Raw genomic sequence first — 20,575 nt, 5'->3', positions numbered from 1 at the left:
CCTGGGAGGCAGCAGGTGATGGCTTGGACCCGGATGTGGTTCCTGGCTCTTGGCTTCAGTCTGGCCAGCCCCAGATGTGAAGATGTTTAGGGAATGAACCACTGGAAGGGAACATTCTTTTTCTTCCTTTTAAATAAATGTTTTTTTTTTTTAAAGATTGAAGTTTTTTAGGTCAAACCAATAGTGTAGGAAGTTTGAAATACTAAAAAGTGAAACCTCTCATTTTTGGTTTCATGTGAAGAAAGGAACCATCAAGATTGCTCTTCATTTTAAATTATCTTATAATAAATTCCCCCTTAGACATTAAGTATTTTTTTCTAAAGTAAGTCAGAGGCCCAGGTTATAGACTTCTCAAAGAATGCTTGATTCATGCCTTCTGAATAGCCGAGGATGACTGCCTATCACAAAATGCAACGGCTGCGAGGCCCTGACGACCACCATCTTGGGGGAGGAGAAGTAAGCCAGGTAGCTCGGTGGTCACCTAAGCTGGTTGGCCCTGATTCCACGGGCTGGTAAGACTTAACAACATCAACTTTAATTTTTTACGTTTAAGAAAAAATACACTTCTAGTTTAGACAAAATACATACCCAATGAGTTTTTAAAGAGAGAAATGTGTTTCAATCTAATTTTAAAATCTAAGGGCTATGCAGAGGCAGCAAGGAAATTTAAAGTGAAACTGAGTTAGCCGATCAAATGGGGCTTCTGATATGCAGTATGACTATGTGCATTTGTAGTTGCATCATTTAAACTGTCTTACGTGGAATCAGATTCAGCATTGCACTGCAGAAAGAATCCTACGCTTTTTTGGTGTGGTCTGTCTGGATAAAAGCGTGGCATCACCATAATCTTCCATGGCAGATTTCGCACAAAACACGGAGGGCTAAGGACCGACTCACTCAGTCTGCTGAAGCGCTCGACAGTGAACTGAAAGGTGGCCTCGGAGCGCCAACTGGTGTCTGCAAGAAAACACGTCATCAGTCACAGAGCCAGGCAGAAGCGGCAGCACTAGCACAAATCGGCAGCAACTGGGCTACACAGTCAGTATCACTGCTAAAACCAAAACCTTTGTGGAAATGGCAGGGCAGCATTGGTTCCAATCGATTAAAGCCTAAAACTGAGAAGACACAGGTTCTAAAGGAAATCCACCAATCAGGGCTGATTACACACATGCCTTCTCTCTTGGATTCAAGAGTCCAGCACAGTAGCAACTTCCACTCTACCATGTCTTAATTCCCAGCACCAAGGGAGCAGACTGGGCACATTTGTGGAAAGAAAAGCCTCGAGCTGTGCCTGTCAGGCAGGGGCGCTGCGCTCGTGGGCCTGCGAGCCTCAGAGTGGGTGGGAGCTGGGCGTCCCTGATGCACGGCACTGCGAAAGTCAGCAAGATGGCTAAGAAGTCATCCTAAAAACAAAGGTTACCTTCATCAGCTCACCATTTTGTGAAACAGCCTGGATTCCCCGTGTAGAATAATTTAAAAAAAAAAAAAAAAAGGCAAAACGCTAGAATTCTTTCCTAACATGAGTTAAAGTAAACATTAAAGGTTAACAAAAGTGAGGTTAACAAAGAATCAAGGCTCCCCAAATACACTGTTTGTTGGCAGCTTTGAACTACCCCCTCCTGGTGACCACAGGCCCACCAGTCCTGACACACCACTGCTGTAGGGGCAAGGCGCTCTCATGCCCACCACCATCCTGGTACTGACTTCATGAAACACAATGAAGTTGCCAATAAAATCATCACAGCAAGGCCGAACTGCTACAGAAGTTTCTAACACTTTCTTTCATGTTCCATTCCTGTCTCCCTGCGGAATGGGAACAGTTCACTGACCAGCAGGAAACCAGGAGCCCACTCCCAAGGGGTCCTGCTCTACGAATACACAGGGTCTGAAACGCTTTTGCTGACCCCGCGTTACGTGCTATTTTGATAATCCTGAGCTCCGTGACGCCAGGGCACAAAGTAAGAACTGCAGGACCTGGAGAAGAGCACGTTCATCGGAACACACACCAGTCGTCCACCCTCAGCCGCTGCAGGCCCGGATCTGTGCCACAACCCTCTGTCTCCAAACTTCACCAACACAACTGAGTTTCCAGCACAGGCTACCCTCAGCATACAGAAATGGAAGTTCTTACCTAACTAATCTGTGCTTAAGAAAACATGTCCATCAGTCCTCACAAGAGGGTAGTATTCTTGGCCAAAAGAAATAAAAATTAAAATGTTTGATGATTAGCACTTTCACCTTCTTTTAAACACTCGTCACCCCCATTCTTTCACTGCACATGAACCTACCCAGAAGCCTAGGCACATGCCCCTTGGAAAGAAGAGCAGCTGAGAGCTGGGTCCTGTCTGAGACAAATTATTTATCTGAGCCTTTTCAAGGGGTAGGTGTGACCCTAATCCCCTGGCAGAACACGAGTCCACTACTAGGCAAGAAACATTCAAAGTAATGATGCTCTCAACCACTTAAAACACAAATCACAGCTGAGCAGCACTGAAACCCTGCAAAGTAGACAAGGGTAGGTAGATATGACTTAAACACCACCCAACAGGTGAAGAAACTGAGGATTGTGGAGGTTAAGTATTTTACAGAACAACTGGATTTCAGTGCCCCTTGCCTGGGGGTGTTAAAATGCCATTCCTGGAGGAGGCTGGCCTTGTGGTACACCAGCATCCCATAATGGAGCACTAGTACAAGACATGTGGCTTCTAATTTAGCTCCCTGCTAATGCGCCTGGGAAGAGAGTAGAAATGGCCCAACGACAGGTCCCTGCCAACTGATGTGCCAGGACAGAATTCCTGGTTTCTGGCTCCTGGCTTTCAGCCTGGCCCAGGTCTGACTGTTGCAGCCATTAAGGGAGTGAACAAGTGGATGGAAGAGATCAGATAGATACACACAAAATCTAAACTATAAATGCCTTCTTGCCCTTCAAGTATTAAATGGAACCATGCTGGTCAAAGTCAGCATGATCCTAAGTCTAGCAGATCTCCTCCAGGCCCCCCCGCCATTCCTCCCTCAGAGGTTGTGGCCTACTCCCCACTACTCCCTGAGCCCACACTGCCCTGCATGCGGTGTGTGGCCCATGCTTGTTCAATCACATACTGCATTTCTGCCTCACACACTGGGCACCTTCTTAGGACAGGAGGGAATTCAGCATGAGACTCCATGCCAATAAAAATGTCCCTTCGATAGCTCAAACACTTCGGACTAACAGAATAATTGAAATGTTGTACTAAATACCTGCAGGAAGGCCTACAAAAAAGTAGTAACTTCAAAGTCATCTGTAACAGACATGGCCGACCAATAAACAGCTTTGTTTAAGGAAAGAAGTGAAACAGTACTGGGAGCCTATGTACTATTTTTGCAATGTTTTCAAAACTTAAAAAGCACACTGGGGATTACAAAGGACACCTCCTGCCTACAGAATCAGACTCGTTAACTGGAGACTCCAATCTACCTGGACGCAGCAAACGCCGCAGCACACTGCCACTACGCCAGGATGATGGGCTCCACTACGTGCTGTCACCACACCCCCTGAGCCCTGCCTGCAGCACCTGCAGCTGCAGCAGCAGACAACACAGAGCCCAGAGCTCCCAGCATGCCCTTCTCATAGCATCTTGACTATGTGGGGTATGGCCAATGAATGGCCTGGGTTTTATGTGCATGAAGAAACCACACAGACACAGGAATTCGGATTTTTCAGTCAGGAAGCTTAGCCTGAAATGTCCCCAAATGGCCCTCCTGTGATCTCCAGGTACCTACACCCCAAACCTGTCTGCAGACACCCACAAACCCAGATCTAAGCTTTCACAAGTCATACTTGCTCTGAGACTCAAGCAAGGAACAAGAAACTTGACTAAGGGCTGGAAGTTGATTCTGATGCTTGTCTTGCTACGCAGAATAACTTCACACAAAACGTCCTTACCAAGGAGGCCCCTTTGCTTGTCAATCAAGTCCCTAACAATTTGGCTACCAAAAAAAAAAAAATCTAAGCCAGGAACTCCAAGGTCACATGACCTTGTGTGAAATGGCAAAGGGAGAGGCAGGGCAGCGGTGCTCCAATCCAGGGTCTTGGAGAAGCAGCGTAGATTAGGGTCAGGAGGGGCAGCTCTGACACGTGCTGCACAACACAGAAGTGTCGACAGCAGCCCTCTTTTCACAACACACTTACACCCTGCCAGACAGGGTTTCCTAGGAAGTACTGCAGCCGGGAATATGCCTCAGCTAAGATTCTGCCCCCAGAACCAGAACCATCTCCCGCCCTCCCCCCGTCCCTGCCACCACAGGACGAAGTTCAGAGGGATGGACTGCACCAAGCCACTGGCCGGCCCCAGGGCTGCTCCAACCCAGGCCCCTGGAAGGCTATTTTCTCCATTTGCGTTCACTTTCTGGTCCTGTGATTTAATTCCATTATTTACCACTACTACGAATTTGCCTCACACTAAAAAGGTGAATATACCCTCGTGTCAGGGATGGCACGTGGCAGACAAGTGGCTCGTTGTGACCTTGGACGGGGGACACTGACACCTCCACTGCAAGGGCAGCCGCCACAACAAAGCTCCACAGCTGGTGAGAAACTGCCTGTGCCTGCACCTGTGTTGCTCCCCAGCCCTCCCCGTCGAGTGGGCAGGCACCGGAACCCCCTGCTCTGAATCGGTCAGAGCCAGCTCCTGCTCCTGCACCGACTCAGACTGGCCAACACCGCTCCTGGTGCCTCACGCCTGGCCGTGCCTCCCCAGATGCTCTCCCTCAACACTCAGGCCAACAACCAAAGAGACCACACCCACACCGCTGCCCTTCCTCTGCAGTGGAAAGCGCACTCCACGGTAACAAAGCAGCGGGTATAGACCACGCCTCTTTACCTTCCTCAGATATTGCCTCAGCCAGCTGCCAGGGGGTAAGCCGCACTGTGAGAGAACTCAACTACGGCTGCGGTTTCTCATGGAGGCTCAACTTTTGGCAGGAGGTCTGAGCGGCAGTCCTCTTGGCGGTGCGCCCGTGACTGATGGTCTCTTTCAACTGCCCCGTTACTCCCCTGGGAAGGACACAACCCTCGTGAGGATTGATGGACATGCTTTGACAGAACACGGTTTCATATCAAACTGCAAGATTCCAGGGGCTGCATAAAGCAAGTACTGGCTGCTCCCTTCTCATGACTCTGACCTCTCAAAAGTTTAGGTCACATTATGTGATAAATCTTAAGAGGAATGTCTCTAGAGAAAAAAGTGGTCTCCTAGACACAAAATGCCCATACATGTGCTTTCTCACATGGAAGCCACAAACCAAAATGTGGGGGAAGAAGCCCAAAGCTCGAATCCGATTTCACACCCAATCGGAGCGGGCAGGGACTATCAGCTACTAACGACTGATAAGCTCGCTGCAGTGAGAGTGTACTGGTAAGCCACGTTCCAATGTCTGGAGGCATCTTGCTGCAAACAGAAAGGAGAGTAAGATGTGCGTGTTGATCTGAACACTAGCCAAGGCAGGGGAACCACTGGCCTGGGTCAAAGCCCGCTGACTGCAGACTGGGCTGCACAGACCTCCCTGCCTGGGCCAGAGAGCTTTAACTTACCTGGGGGGTTTGTAGGCCATCATGAAATCAAAACCAACCAAGAGCCTAAAGTTCCCTCAGATGTGAACTCCTGAAAACTAGCTACCCTCCAGAAACTCAGAGGCACTCAAGGAGAAAGGAAGGGTCACGTCTGTCCGACCACTCTCCGCCCGCTGCACAAGAGCCAAGCACAGGTACTCACCGTCCTCCATGTCCTCCTCCGTGTTGCTGTGCCCGTCGCTCAGGGCCACATTGCCGTTGATAACAGGGTTTTGAGTGATTCTGGGTGGGTCATCTGTATCTCCAGCTTCAAAGAAAACAAAAACACTCCATGGGTTTTACCTTCATGATTTTGATGAAATAAACAAGAATACATTCACTTTTGACAGCTTTCGCTGACTGGAACTCCAATTCTAGCACACACAAAAGATGCACTCTAATGCGTAGTTGCTAATGTTTAGTAAATATAAATTTTACTGCTTTCAAATGTTAAGGAAAGCCTGAACACAGGCTATTCACCACACAATCTGAGCCATTTGCAGTGATACTTATGTAATAAAGTTTTTTTGTACATTCCTTTATGTAAATTCTTATTATTTAACTCGTATTCTACGATAGCTAATGAGCTTTATTTAGGAACCTTTACATAACTGAAAACAACTACTTTGAAAAGGTTCTGTAATTTACTCAACCCTGGGGCCAACTCTGTGGCGCAGCGGGTAAAGCCACTGCCTGCAGTGCCAGCATCCCATATGGGTGCCAGTTTGAGTCCTGGCTGCTCTACTTCGGATCCAGCTCTCTGCTATGTCCTGAGAAAGAGTAGAAGATGGCCCAAGTCTTTGGGCCCCTGCACCCATGTGGGAGACCTGAAAGAAGCTCCTGGCTTCAGCTCTGGCCATAGTAGCCATCTGGGGAGTGAACCAGCAGATGGAAGACCTCTCTCTCTGCCTCTGCCTTTCTGTAACTCCACCTTTCAAATAAATAAAATAATCTTAAAAAAAAAAAAACTCAACCCTACAAGCTCATTGAGGTTACTAAACAAACAGTACAGAGTATAACAAATGTCTAGAGCTTGTCACTTCAAACACAAGCCAGTGCCTTCAACATCTAATCGTCATACTCAAATGTCCTGGAGGATGACGTCTATATAATTACACAAAGAGAATGGAAAATATTCAGAAACCAAAATAAAATGAGCTTGTCATTATAAATGCTTGGTAAAATCTGGCTTGAAAAACAATCAGGAGCTTGAATGACAAATATGAGGCACATACTCCAACATCTAATCACTGGCTCTATTCATCAGTTCAAAACACAGCAACTTGAAAGTAAAACAAACCACACCAGGCCATTAAGGCTTAGGGATGTTCATACTGCCCATGGAAATGCACTCTTTTACATACCACAACAGTTTGCTACACCTAATGCTGGTTCCATGCAGTCTACAGAACTGGCGTCCTGGTAGTGAGGCTCTCTCATGGAGTCTCAGGTACAAGAGAGGTGCTTCGGTCAACATACATGGGTGTGAGTTGCGTCTTCCCAATTCCAGAGCCCTTCAGCCTCTGGATCCAAATGCATCTTGATTCAGCACCAAGGACAGCATCCCTCCCAGTCTTCAAAATCCCAACTTCTGCTTCACCTCACAAAAACGTCTCTCCATTGATTCCTATACAAAATAGTGCTTTCTTCCCTTCTTAAAATACTCAAAATACTAAGAAACTTGTACTACCAGTCAAATTCAGACACAGACATTTCAGATTACTTCTGATCTCGATGAACTCAATGACTATGTTAAAAGTGGGGCCAGGCTGTGGCCTAAGGGGTAAAGCCGCCACCTGCAGTATGGGGCATCCCATATGGGCTCTGGCTGGAGTCCTCACTGCTTCACTTCCGACCCAGCTCCCTGCTCATGTGCCTGGGAAAGCAGTAGAGGATGGCCCTAGTCCTTGGCCCCTGCACCCACATGGGAGACTCAGAAGAAGCTCCTGGCTCTCTGCTTCAGATGAGCGCAGCTCCGGCCATTGCAGCCAACCAGGGAGTCCATCAGTGGATGGAAGACCTCTCTCCCTCTGCCTCTCCTTCTCTAACTTCCGACTTTCAAATAAATAAATAAATCTTTTAAGAAAATAAAATGAGGACCACACATACTTGTAGGAAGTCTAAACTGTGGCAAGTTATATAACTCTGCAGCTGGTCTATAAATCTAAAGTGCTGTAAAGACAAGATCTTTTATTTTCTGTAACTTGTAACTGCGAGGTGTGTCAAGCGGCACACATCAGAGACAGCATTCCCATCTTCCAAGATGACTGTACAGCTAGAGCTGGGCCAGGCTGGATGAGGAACTCAATCCATGTCTCCCTTGTGGGTGGCAAGGACCAAACCTCTTGAATGTCACCTGCTGCTTCCCAGGGTGTGCACCAGCAGGAAGCTGGGGTCAGGAAGGCATTCCAACAGGGACATGTGGGCATCCTAACACTTAGGCCAAATACCCACTCCAGATGAAAGTTATCAGTGATTTCAAGAGGACCACAGAAACCAGACAGTGAGATCCTAGTGAGTCTGGGTCATAGCTAAAGAAAGGTTCACTTTGGAGACTTGAGATACAGTATCTTTTCATCAAAAGTTATGGCAAAGTAAAAACCAAGGTCAATTCAAGGGATCCATGGATCCTCTAGTCATGATATCCTACAACATGGCATGGGAAAAAGAAAATCAGTAACTTGTAGCCCAGTCTCTTAGAAGTTGGACCAAGTGCAAAGGGATGACTTAAGAGAGATCAGCATTTTACGGCACCGTTCTATCCAGGAAGACAACTCCGAAGCAGTTCCCTGAAATGCACCAAACCACAAGTCAGGTTCCACATCTGGGCTAAATCCTCCTGAGCAGTGCCCCGGTTTTTACATCCAAATTAGCGTATTTATGTTGTTTGGACCAATTTGTCCCTTAGCACCCCTCACAGGCTTGGAGAGACAGTGAACAATGTCAGAAGAGGTGCAAAGGTAAGAGGCCACCGACCAGTCCCCCTGCACCTCAGGAAACGGACTTGGCTAACGCCAAGACCCAGAAAGTTCTCAACCACCCAGTGACTGAGTGTTGCAGTTCCTCATCAATGAGCTAGTTCTGAAAGAGAACTGAAAGTTTAAGACACAGTAAACCCTTGGACAGTTATCAAAGGGCCAAAACACAAAAAAACTTCCTTATAGGCTTCTAGAAACAGCCTAAAAGATGAGACTACCTTCGGGAAGAACCGTGTACACAACTGCATAAGTAAGTGCTCTACTCTTGAGCTCTACCTCTGCCTAGCTGGAATTTTATGCCATGTTAACTCTGATGTGGCTAACTTTCTGACAGAGAGCCATCTCAAATAATGAGACTGGCGATATGTTTAGCAAACACCAGGGACCACGTGCAATGCCCCAAAAAGAAGAAGTCCCTGATACGCTAAATGTCTGCAGGTTAAAATGAAGCAACTACCATTCAAAAATGTGCGTATCACACTGGGAAATACAATATTTCCATTAGCTGTTGACAGTGAACCTTTCAGCAACAAACCATGTGCTAGGTATCAGAGGCATAATTCTAAATGTATGTGTAAAAGGTACAAAACGTGATTCCTTTAACACACCACAGGTTTCTAGCTTCTGTGTTTTCTCCGCTTTTATTGAGAGTGTCTATGCTCCCATGCAGCTTCCTCCCCACCGACTCCCACCTGTGATGTCACAGAACTACCTCAAAGAACACTGGCCAATTGCTATGGAAATCAGGCAGCACTAACTTAGTGCCTGAATTTCACACCTGGATGACATCCAGAAAAAGCAGGATTCCGATTTGTTGACTTTGACATCTGTCACTTCGCAAGTATCTACCCCTAAAAAGGTTAGGGTGTCACACCACAACCAGTAAAACTTCACAGCCTCCCAACTACAAGTTTCTGTGTTACCACCAGGTGGTGCCTTGGCCACAAAAATTCGGCTCTGCCTTAGATTCACAGGTGCCTCCACGCAGGGCTCCCATTCTGCCAACTGCACTCCGTTTCAACAGAACACAGGGCCAGGCCGCAGTCCCGGGCTGGCTGGAAGGAGCCTCAGAGCACACCTTCCCACCCAACTCCATCAGCTCACCTCAAGTTCCACGGCAAACCCCTCTGGCTTCTATGTGGTCTTCCTCCCTGCCCCTCCTCTCTCCCGGCATTGAATCCATTTTTAAATTACTTAAAATAGAGGTTATCAAAGCAAATTACAACCAGTGTCTGCATATAAACTTGAAGCTGATACTTATTTCTCAAATCGTAATCCCACAAATATTTCAGAAGAACAGTTTATAAAACTCAGGGCTGGGTCTCCAAATCCATGGGCTAAGTAAGGAACCCCATCGCTATGCCAAATCACCTTGTCCAAGCCTGCGGTTCCCAGCCATGTGTGCATGGCCCTGCCGGGCAGTCTGCGGAGCCTGGGGGAGTTCTCTGGTCCAGAGCGGTGACTGCATAGAATCTCCAGAAGCTCTGCCCCAGCATTCTTTTCTTAAAGCATCCCACAGAATTCTTGTCTAAGGACAAGAAACACATTCAAACACCCTCATCAATTTAGAGGGCAACGTGGTCCAGGAACAGAAAGATGTTAGGAGTACCAGTGATATCATAGGGAGCTTCAAGTTTAGTTAACAGTGATGTTGGTTCCTTAGTTTTAACAAAGACTTCTTGGTGATGTGAATTGTTAGTGGGAGAGACCAGGTGAAATGTATATGGGAACGCTCTCTACTAACTTCGCAGCTCTTCTGTACACCTGAAAAAGCCAAAGATCGGTCAGCCTTGTGGCACATTAGGTTAAGTTCCTGCCTGCAATGATGGCATCCCACATGGGCACCAGTTCGAGTCCTGGCTGCTCCACTTTCAATCTAGCTCCCTGCTAATGCACCTGGCAAAGCAGTGGAAGATGGCCCAGCCCAAGTGCTTGGGCCTCTACATCCACATGGGACCCAGAAGAAGCTCCTGGCTCTCTGAAGATCTCTCTCTGTCCCTCTCCTCCTCTCTGTAACTCAATTAAATAAGTAAATCTTAAAAAAAAAAAAAAAAAAAGGCGTCAACATAGAACACCTAAGAATCAAAATTTTCCACAATACACAACCACAGACAGCAAGTCTGAGATCCTTAAGCGATACCAGGGAGCAGCCAGCAGAATCACAGACAGCAGGGGACTCTGTGGGTAGAGGGTTCAGAGGGCTTGCAGCCGTGTACGGCATGGCAGTAGCCACCCTCAAATACCTGATACTCTCAAATACACGTTAAGTATTTGTCCATCAGTGACTCCCGCTGCAGAGCCCCAGAAACGTGCTGGGCCCTGCGCAGACCCTCTCAAACACCACAACCAGAGTAAGTATGGCAGGAAATCGCCCCCATTTACAGAGAACCACCAGACCAGGATGCCAGTGAACCCTGGAGGGGCACTGTCCCACAGACACTAAGGCAGGCAGGACGGAAAAACAAAGTCCTGAGCAGAAGAAAGGTGCAACACTGAGGTGGCTCGCCTTCCTCTAACTGTCACGTGTTTGTAACAACATGAGTGTGTGCCCCCAAAGCAATCTGTGCTCCTGCACCCTTCCTTCTACTGTGTGGACCTGAGCAACTGACTGCACAGTCCCACGCAGTTCAAATCCAGCACGCTTTCCCCACTTCCCACTGCAGCACCATCTTCCCAAGCCACAGGCCAATATCGCAGGCTGTATTCTGATGACTGTACTTACCGTGTCTAGTTCTGTGCACTACCACAGTCAAGACCCCAAACATTTCCAACCCAAAGATCCCTGGTGCTACTGTTTAAATGCCACACCCACTTCCTTCCTAAGCACCCCTGGCAACCACACATCTGTCCTCATCTTGGTGGTTCTGCCCTTTACTGGGGCCACACCGTTTAAGCTGCCACCCCTGTGTCAGAATCCTATATGGGTGCCAGGTTGAGTCCCCGGCGCCCGACTTCCAATGCTGCTAAAGTGCCTGGGAAAGCAGCAGAGGATGACCCAAGTGCTTGGGCCCCGCCCTCACGTGGGAGACCCGGATGAAGCTCCCGCTCTTGGCTTTTATCTAATCCAGCCATGGCAGTTGCATCCAATTGGGGAGTGATCCAGCAGATGGGAGACACCTCTCTAACTCTTTCAAATAAATATTTGGAGGCTAAAAAAGAATATCATATAGAGATGCAGAGTACATAACAGTTTGCTCCTTTTTATTGCTAAGCAGGACCGTGACAGAAATGTATCACTGTCTGACTGTTCACCTGACATCTGGGCTGTTCCCAGTTTTGGGAAATACAATGTGACTATGAACATTTCTGTACTGCTGCTGGTTTCATATTTTCATGTGTATTTTTATCACTGGGTGTTGAAAAACACGAAAAGCTGAAGCAGGCAAAGATGTAGATGAACAAGGGGAAGCCAATGGCCCTGCCCCTCCGCTCCCCATGTGAAAGAAACCACCTAAGTGTTCTCGTGGCCATAAACACTCGAGTGCACAATATGCACAGACACTTTCTCATCCAAAGAGCAGACTCCACGCTCCACACACGGCAGCCGCCAAGCCAGTGCACAGGCACGCCCAGACGGACACCAAGTTCTGACTCCAAAACAGCGTCAGGAATCACTCAACCACTGCCCTCCAGTTTCAATAGACTGGTTGATTTGGGGGGGAAGGAGCGCACTCCAAACAAACCCACAATGAACAACTCTGTGATGTGACTTCTGTCCTTCGTCTGCACACTTTTACAGCCAAGTCATCTTTCTGAAACACATAACCCCAGGAGAGCAACGCTCTTGGGACAACACGGTCACCCAGGAACCAGAACTATACCAAATGTCTCTGAGCTCAAAAACAAGGCCGCTTCCTGCCCAAAGTTCATCCCCTGTTCAGGACACTTTCCCAGTTCCTGCCTTACTTTTATTTGGAAGACCTCAACCATAATTGACTTCCTGATGTTCCAGTTCTCCAAGTACAGAAACGTACCTCTAAGCTCAAGAGGAGCAATCAGGGCCAGATGACAACCCAGTCAGAGAGACAGAAAATGCTCCAAGAACACCCAAGAAGCCGGGAGCCACTGGGGTTGCTTCTCAGAGAGGGAGAGAAGCCAGGGTGGGGCTCATGGTGGGAGATGGAGCAGTTGCAGTTACCCGCACGGCCCTGCCCCCAGCAAATTCTTTAGGACAGTAGCAAATGACAGCCGGTTGTGATTTACCACGCCATATACAACCTCTGAACCCCTCTACCCACAGCAGTGAGTGGGCTGCACCCCTCTAGCAGGACCCTGGAACAGAGCCTGGAGGTAAGGAAAGGGTAAGGAGGGGTCATTCCTTCCTCCTGCTACAGCTGCTGGGTACAAAGCAGTAGATTGCTCATCAAGCAACACTGCTGTCTGCCAACCAGTCTGCCATCCCACTCACACGGCCACAGGCTAAGGGAAACCTGCAAATACTTCCCAGTTCACAGTCCCTTTTTCTCAACCAAGTCTGAAATCTCTTACAGGAGTCAACTCCTGAATGTGGTCCTAAGTCGAAAACCTCAATTATGCTTCAGACCTATGATCAGTACCTTACCAAAGATTTCATGCATCCACTTAGATACGGGTGTACCCTATTGGCCAGCAATTCCAGTAACAGTTCTGTTAACAAGACTGCATTTAATGACTCCATGGCCTATTGCATTTCCTTGCAAGGCAAGAACAACAACTTGGAAGGTAAAGAGCCCACCACCCACTTGGTTCAGGAAAACCAGCTTGTTAGGGACTGAGCTGGGCTGGCCAGTGGCAGTCAGGCCTCCTGGGTCATGAGTATAAGAAGTGTGAGGAGACTGAATGTGGTGGTGACTGCAGTTCAGGGACAGTGCCACAAGGCTTGGACGAGCACCATTAGCCGAGGAGGAGGAGGTGGTGGAGACATCAGGATGGAGACCTCAGACCGAATAGGAGCCACCTGGAGGCATGGTGGAGAAGCAAACCCCCAAGGAGAAACAGGAACCAAGGCAGTTAGAAGAGGGAAAAGCGAGATGGAAAGTGCACGGGAGCAGGGCCAAGGCCAGAGCCCCAGAAGCCAAGATGGGAATGCTCAGCTTCATTTTAAAACATTTCCTACCAGCAGGTACCCAGATGGATGAACAGGAAATCATCCACAAGCCTGGAAGGCACTGTGACCCCAGGGGCAACCAAGACTCTCCAAGAGACCCACCAGAGCCGAGATGTCCCAGTGCTTGGACTGTACTCCTCCCCACACTGTCCACCAGCACCAGTCCGTTCTGACCTAAGTAAGTTTTTATTTTTGACAGGCAGAGTGGACAGTGAGAGAGACAGAGAGAGAAAGGTCTTCCTTTGCCGTTGGTTCACCCTCCAATGGCCGCCGCTGCAGCCGGCGCACCGCGCTGATCCGATGGCAGGAGCCAGGAGCCAGGTGCTTTTCCTGGTCTCCCATGGGGTGCAGGGCCCAAGCACCTGGGCCATCCTCCACTGCACTCCCTGGCCATAGCAGAGAGCTGGCCTGGAAGAGGGGCAACCGGGACAGAATCCGGCGCCCCGACCGGGACTAGAACCCGGTGTGCCGGCACCGCAAGGTGGAGGATTAGCCTATTGAGCCACGGCGCCGGCCCTAAGTAAGTTCTTTTTACTACCTTCCCCTGCCTGTCAAGCTGGGTCTCCATCACTCTATGAATCTTCAGTCATAGCGTGTATCATGAAACCAATCTAAGGTGCTTTAGGACTGCTGCACCCCATGAGGCGGGCTGAAAATCCCCTTCCAGGGGACAGTCCTGTCCTGCTGCCAGGTCCGCGTCGCCCTGCACCTCTGGAAGCCTCACACAGTTCTGAGATCAGTGCTGCCCAGGTCCAGGGCAGCAGAACCTGAAGGTTGGCAGCAGACCCCTTCAACTTGAACTTGACGGTTCCATGTTCTGAAATAGTCATTTAAATCATACGGAAATAAAGCCCCAAGGAAGGCCACACACAATCTGTATTGCCTTAATAAAACTACTTGCTGAGGCTGACTGGCTTTATTATGTAAAACTCTTCTCCCTAGAGATCACGCCAACACCTGCCTAGCTGGCCCACAAGCACATGCGATTGGTTTTCAGACAGGGTTGGGCAGTGAGCGGGTGTAACACAGCGCACAACTTAAGCCTGTTCCCCAGAGAAATGCAGCGACTTGCTAAACTGTGCGGCCCGACCAAGCATGGCGGCAAGGGCAGAGCCAGAGCTGCAGGGAAGCAGGACAGAGCACTGATATCTGGAACAAAGTCCCTGAAATTCAAGAAACCACCCAACTAAAACAAAGGTGAAACCCATAAGAAACATAAATAAAAACTTTCCAAATCACTAAGATCTCATTTATCATCATCAGTGAAAATGCCCATTGATACTAAGCATCCAGCAACACAGGCAGTGTTAAAGTGGGATGAATTGCCGGCACCGCGGCTCACTAGGCTAATCCTCCGCCTGTGGCGCTAGCACCCCAGGTTCTAGTCCCGGTTGCTCCTCTTCCAGTCCAGCTCTCTGCTGTGGCCCGGGAGGGCAGTAGAGGATGCCCAAGTGCTTGAGCCCTGCACCGGCATGGGAGACCATGAGAAGCACCTGGTTTCTGGCTTCGGATCGATGCAACACTTCGGCCACAGCGGCCATTTGGGGGTGAACCAACGGAAAAGGAAGATCTTTCTCTAACTCTGCCTGTCCAAAAAAAAGGGGGGGGATGAATTCATATCACCGTGGTGGACATTCAGCCTCCTGGTAAGAGGCCTGTGTCCTCCATCAGAGGATCTGGGCTGGATTCCCACCTATAGCTCCTGCCTCCAGGAGTTGCGTTCCTGCCACCCAAACGGGAGATGCGGATGAAGTTCCTATCTGCAGGACGGTTCAGCCCCAGCAGTATGAGCAACTGAGGAGTAAACACATGGCTGTGTGGCTCGCTAATAAAAAACAAAAATTAAATTAATTGTAGGACCAAAGTATTCTCTCCAAAGGAAAAATCAAAGCCAAATAACTTTTCACTCAAAATGTCATTCCAAAAATCCATTCCAAAGAAAACTGGCACACTCATCCAAAGATATGCACAGTTTGTTACAGTGAAGGACAATTTGATTAAATTCAAGTTTAATTCTCTGCAAGAAAACATGTTAATGTTTTTGTTTTTTTGACGGGCAGAGTGAAAAATGAGAGGGAGACACAGAGAGAAAGGTCTTCCTTTTCCATTGCTTCACCCCGCAACGGCCGCTGCGGCTGGCTCACTGCACTGATCCGAAGCCAGAAACCAGGTGCTTCTCATGGTCTCCCATGCCGGTGCAGGGCCCAAGCACTTGGGCATCCTCCACTGCCCTCCCGGGCCACAGCAGAGAGCTGGACAGGAAGAGGAGCGACCAGGACAGAATCCGGCGCCCCAACCGGGACTAGAACCCGGTATTCCCGCGCCGCAGGCAGAGGATTCCCACAGCCAGAGCTGGGCCAAGCTGCTCAATCCTGGCCTCGCACATGGGTGGCAGGGACCCAGGGACCCAGGGACCCAGCCGTCACCACTGCCTCCCAGGGTGCATCGGCAGGAAGCTGGGAATCAGACTGCGTGCTCCAACAAGAGACGCAGGTATTCTAACAGGCAACCGCCTTACCAATGTGCAAGTGTCTACCTCACCATAATGTGAGGTTTTTTTTCCAAAGATTTTTATTTATTTAAGAGAGAATTATAGACAGTGAGAGGGAGAAACAGAGAGAAAAGTCTTCCATTCGCTGGTTCACTCCCCAAATGGCCACCAACGGCCAGAGCTGTGCAGATCCGAAGTCAGGAGCTTCTTCCAGGTCTCCCACATGGGTGCAGTGGCCCAAGGGCTTGGAATCGGGACTATGTGGAATGCCAGCACCACAGCCAGGGGACAGGGGGAGGGGGTGTCTTCCATCTGCTGGTTCATTCCCCAGATGGCCGATCCGAAGCCTGGAGCTTGCTACAGGTCTCCCACTTGGGCCATCCTCTACTGCTTTCCCAGACTATAGCAGAGAGCTGGATCAGAAGTAGAGCAGCCAGGACTCTAACCGGCACCTATTTGGCATTGCCAGTGCCACAGGTGCTACACCAAAGCACCAGCCCCATAATGTGATTTTAAAGTCAAACTACAATAAAATAGTCAATGTCCATCAAGAGCAATCAGCAAATACATTCACATGATGTCCTTAAAGAATGAAGCTGAGTGGGTGTCTGGTGCAGCAGTTAAGATATGTGGCATCCCAGGCAGGTGCTGCGGCTCACTAGGCTAATCCTCTGCCTGCGGCACCAGCACTCCAAGTTCTAGTCCCGGTTGGGGCGCTGGTTCTGTCCCGGTTGCCTCTCTTCCAGGCCAGTTCTCTGCTGTGGCCCAGGAAGGCAGTGGAGGATGGCCCAAGTGCTTAGGCCCTGCACCCCATGGGAGCCCAGGAAGAAGCACCTGGCTCCTGGCTTCAGATCGGCGCAAGGCACCAGCCGTAGTGGCCATTTAGGGGTGAACCAACGGAAGACTTTTCTAACTCTGTCCAAAAAAAGATATGTGGCATCCCTTATAGGAGTGCCTTGCTCCAAGTCTCAGCTTTGCTCAATTGAAGCTTCCTGCTAATGCACGCACACCCTCAGAGGTAAAGGGGGGTGACAGCTCAAGTACCTGGGACTCTGCCACCTGCACAGGAGACAAAGATTGAGTTAAAGGCTCCTGGCCTCAATCTGGCCCAGTCCCAGCTGTTGTGGGCAACTGGGAAGCCAACCAGCACCCTCTGTTTCTCTGCCTTTCAAATACAATGAAAATAAATATTTTAAATAATGAAGAAAGCTGTATGTAATGACTTGGAGTACCTATGAGACATCAGGCACACAATGGTAACTCCCTCTAAGAAACGCAATCTTTCCTTCCTGCCTTTCTGGTTCAGAGACGTCCGGATGTTTTAGCGTATTAGTCCTATAACAAAAGTGAAAACATGGCCATTTGGAGTCTGGGGGAAGGTCAGAAGGCTGTGTTAATTAAAATTTTCCAAACTTTACCAAACACAAGCATCTTCAAATAAGTTTCTTTATTTTTAAGATTGATTTATTTATTTGAAGGCAGAGTTAGAGCAAGAGAAAGGAAGATGATGGCCCATGTTCTTAAGCTCCTGCCACCCACGTGTGAGACCAGGATGGAGTTTCTGGTTCCAGGCTTTGTTCTGGAACCCAGAACTAGCTGTTGTTGTCATTTGGGGAACAAACCAGCAGACAGAAGATTTCTGTGTCACTATTTCAAGTAACCGTCAAAGAGGAATAGCCGCAATTATCTGAAAGGCTGTTAGAAAACACCTTCCTGGGGCCGGAGCCATGCCATAGCAGATAAAGCTGCAGCCTGCAGTGCTGGCATCCCATATGGGCACCGGTTCAAGCCTCAGTTACTCCTCTTCCGACCGGCTCTCTGCTATGGCCTGAGAAAGCAGCAGCAGATGGCCCAAGGATTTGGGCCATCCTTGGGCCGCTGCACACAAGTGGGAGACCAAGAAGAAGCTCTTGACTTGGTGCAGCTCCAGCAACTGCAGCCATCGGTGAGTAAACCAGTGGATGGAAAACCTTGCTCCTATTTCAGGCATGGAAAGCCAAGACACTCTGGCCAAAAAAAAAAAAAAAAACCACCTAAATGAAAGATCTCTGTGAGTTAGATCCCAGTGGAAAGGACAGGTCTTCAAAGAAGGAGGTACCTTTCTCTGAAGGGAGGAGAGAACCTCCACTTTGACTATGACCTTGTCTAAAAAAGATAAGAGTCGGAGAACTCAAAAGGCTTCCATAGCCTTGGAAACTCATGACTGGAGCATAGGGAGATTACTGATGCCATAAACAGGAGTGTCAATTTGTAAAGTCAACAACAGGAGTCACTGTGCACTTACTCCTCATGTAGGATCTCTGTCCTTAGCATGCTATACATTGAGACTTAATGCTATAACGAGTACTCAAACAGTATATTTCACTTTGTGTTTCTATGGGGGTGCAAACTGTTGAAAGCTTTACTTAATGTATACTAAACTGATCTTCTGTAAAAAAAAAAAAAGAAATTATCAGTTCCCAACTTGACTCTCACTGGGATTAAGCATGACAATAGGTCTGATCTGATTTCATCATCATTTAAAAAATCATCTATTATTTTTCACTTTATGTTTCTGTGTGGGAGCAAACTGTTGAAATCTTTACTTAATGTATGCGAAACTGATCTTCTGTAGATAAAGAGAATCGAAAATGAATCTTGATGTGAATGGAAGGGGAGAGGGAGTGGGAGAGGGGAGGGTTGCGGGTGGGAGGGACGTTATGGGGAGGGAAGCCATTGTAATCCATAAGCTGTACTTTGGAAATTTATATTAAATAAAAGTTAAAAAAAAAAAAAACCTCTCTCCGTCTCTAATACTTTCAAATAAATTTAAAAAAAAAAAGAACAACCCTTCCTCTTCTAACTGTATGCTGTTACTTTTTTTTTTTTTTTAATTTATTTGAAAGAGTTACAGAGAGAGGGAGAGACAGAGAGGTCTTCCATCTGCTGGTTCACTCCCTAATTGGCTGGTTCACACCCCAGTTGGCTGCAACGGCCAGAGCTGCGCCAATCTGAAGCCAGGAGCCAGGAGCTTCTTCCAGGTCTACCATGTGGGTGCAGAGGCCCAAGGACTTGGGCCATCTTCCACTGACAAGACTGTTTCTAACTCAAATCATGCTCCAACTGAAAGCAGAAGCAGAACCCAGCCACCTGCTGTTAAGTCAGACAATAAAGGTGCTGAAGCGTGAAGCAACATTGTTTTCACTAAATTTTTTTTCAGGAAATAATTTTCTATAAAAACTATGTTATTTGTGTTATTACGTATTGGGTTTCTTTTAATGAACAAATGTTTATAATTGGTCTTAGTTTTAAATTTCTAACACGGTAAACTCTGACTGATATAAAGCCCCAACCAATAGCTCCCTTGGGATCCTCATCAAGTTTCAGGGCTAGCACGGGGTCCCAACACCCCAGAGTTCCAGAGACCCAGCTCACGCTGTGCTGTCCTCGCTCAGCTGAGACCACGTGGCCCTCTCAGCAGGGACCTGGTGATGAGATACTGTGTCACTGGGGGTGGGTGGGTCAAGGGGTAGGCACACGCCCTTAGGCCTGAATTTTGGGAAGAAGAGCGCCAGTCGAGTACTGGACCCCTGCAAGTGGTGACAGGCTGATGGGGATGGGGTGCAGCTCAGCCCTCCCACTGGTACCCATCTCCCCACGCAGAGCGCAGCCTCATGGACGTCAGTAGCAGACCCAGACCAGCTGCCACTGCTGCACACGGCAGCATCCCTCTATCAACCCCTCGCCCTCTCCCAGAGGTGCTGATGCAGACAAGACACTGATACCAAGCCCTCAACCCCCAGCACCCAACAGGTGCGTTACAGCTATGCAACACATTCCTAACTACCAGCAAGGTCAAGTCCTTTATAGAAACATGGAATAAAGCCTATTACAGATGACCAATCATGAGAAGCTGCACATCTTTCTGACCCAGTATGACCCGTGGTGAGGTTCCACACAACAGAACACTATTCTGCAAAGCCAGTCAACAGAGGGAAGCAGCAGCACACGATGCAGCAGGGACCAATCTCGCGACCCTCGTGCAAAGTCAGCGCCAAAGCCAAGAACACCGCACAGGTTCATCTGTGGGAGAGGTCCAGAACGGGTCGAGTCACTGATGGATCAGTGGTGCCAGGGCTGGGGGCAGAGGGGCAGAGGGGCAGTGGCTGCTAACAGAACAGAGATTGTTCTTGTGGTGATGGAAACATTATAAAATTGGTTTTACTGAGAGCTACACAATTGTGAACAGACTAAAAACCATGAAACTGGATGCATTCCATGGCTGAACTGTGGTAGGTGACATAACTATGAAACCATGGTGATGGAGCCAGCATTTGGCAGAGCAGGTTAACGTCCTGGCCTGAAGCGCCGGCATCCTATATGGGCACCAGTTTGAGTCCCGGCTGCTCCTCTTCTGACCCAGCTCTCTGCTATGGCCTGGGAAAGCACTAGAA

The 20,575-nt window shown here is 48.6% G+C and overlaps 1 protein-coding gene across 5 annotated transcripts in view; it reads right to left on the bottom strand.

Annotated features, from left to right (window-relative positions):
* The window catches only part of USP7 (ubiquitin specific peptidase 7), a 56,581-nt gene that overhangs the window by 23,976 nt on the left and 12,030 nt on the right, over positions 1-20,575 (bottom strand). Inside the window, exons 1-3 of one of the 5 annotated variants that reach the window (XM_008257697.4) lie at positions 9,937-10,617; positions 5,751-5,855; positions 759-957 (exon numbers count right to left, since the gene is read on the bottom strand). In XM_008257697.4, coding sequence (XP_008255919.3) covers positions 759-957; positions 5,751-5,855; positions 9,937-10,033 — 401 coding nt within the window. In that variant the 5' untranslated portion in view covers positions 10,034-10,617. Of the gene's footprint in view, positions 1-758; positions 958-4,859; positions 4,991-5,750; positions 5,856-9,936; positions 10,618-20,575 lie in introns of those variants that run through there. The other 4 variants (XM_051847390.2, XM_051847392.2, XM_070064691.1 and 1 more) reach the window with 4 other exon arrangements.

This window comes from Oryctolagus cuniculus, chromosome 19 (genome assembly GCF_964237555.1).
Source record: "Oryctolagus cuniculus chromosome 19, mOryCun1.1, whole genome shotgun sequence".
In the NCBI taxonomy this organism is placed as follows: domain Eukaryota; kingdom Metazoa; phylum Chordata; class Mammalia; order Lagomorpha; family Leporidae; genus Oryctolagus; species Oryctolagus cuniculus.
This window is presented reverse-complemented; position numbering and strand designations above follow the sequence as displayed.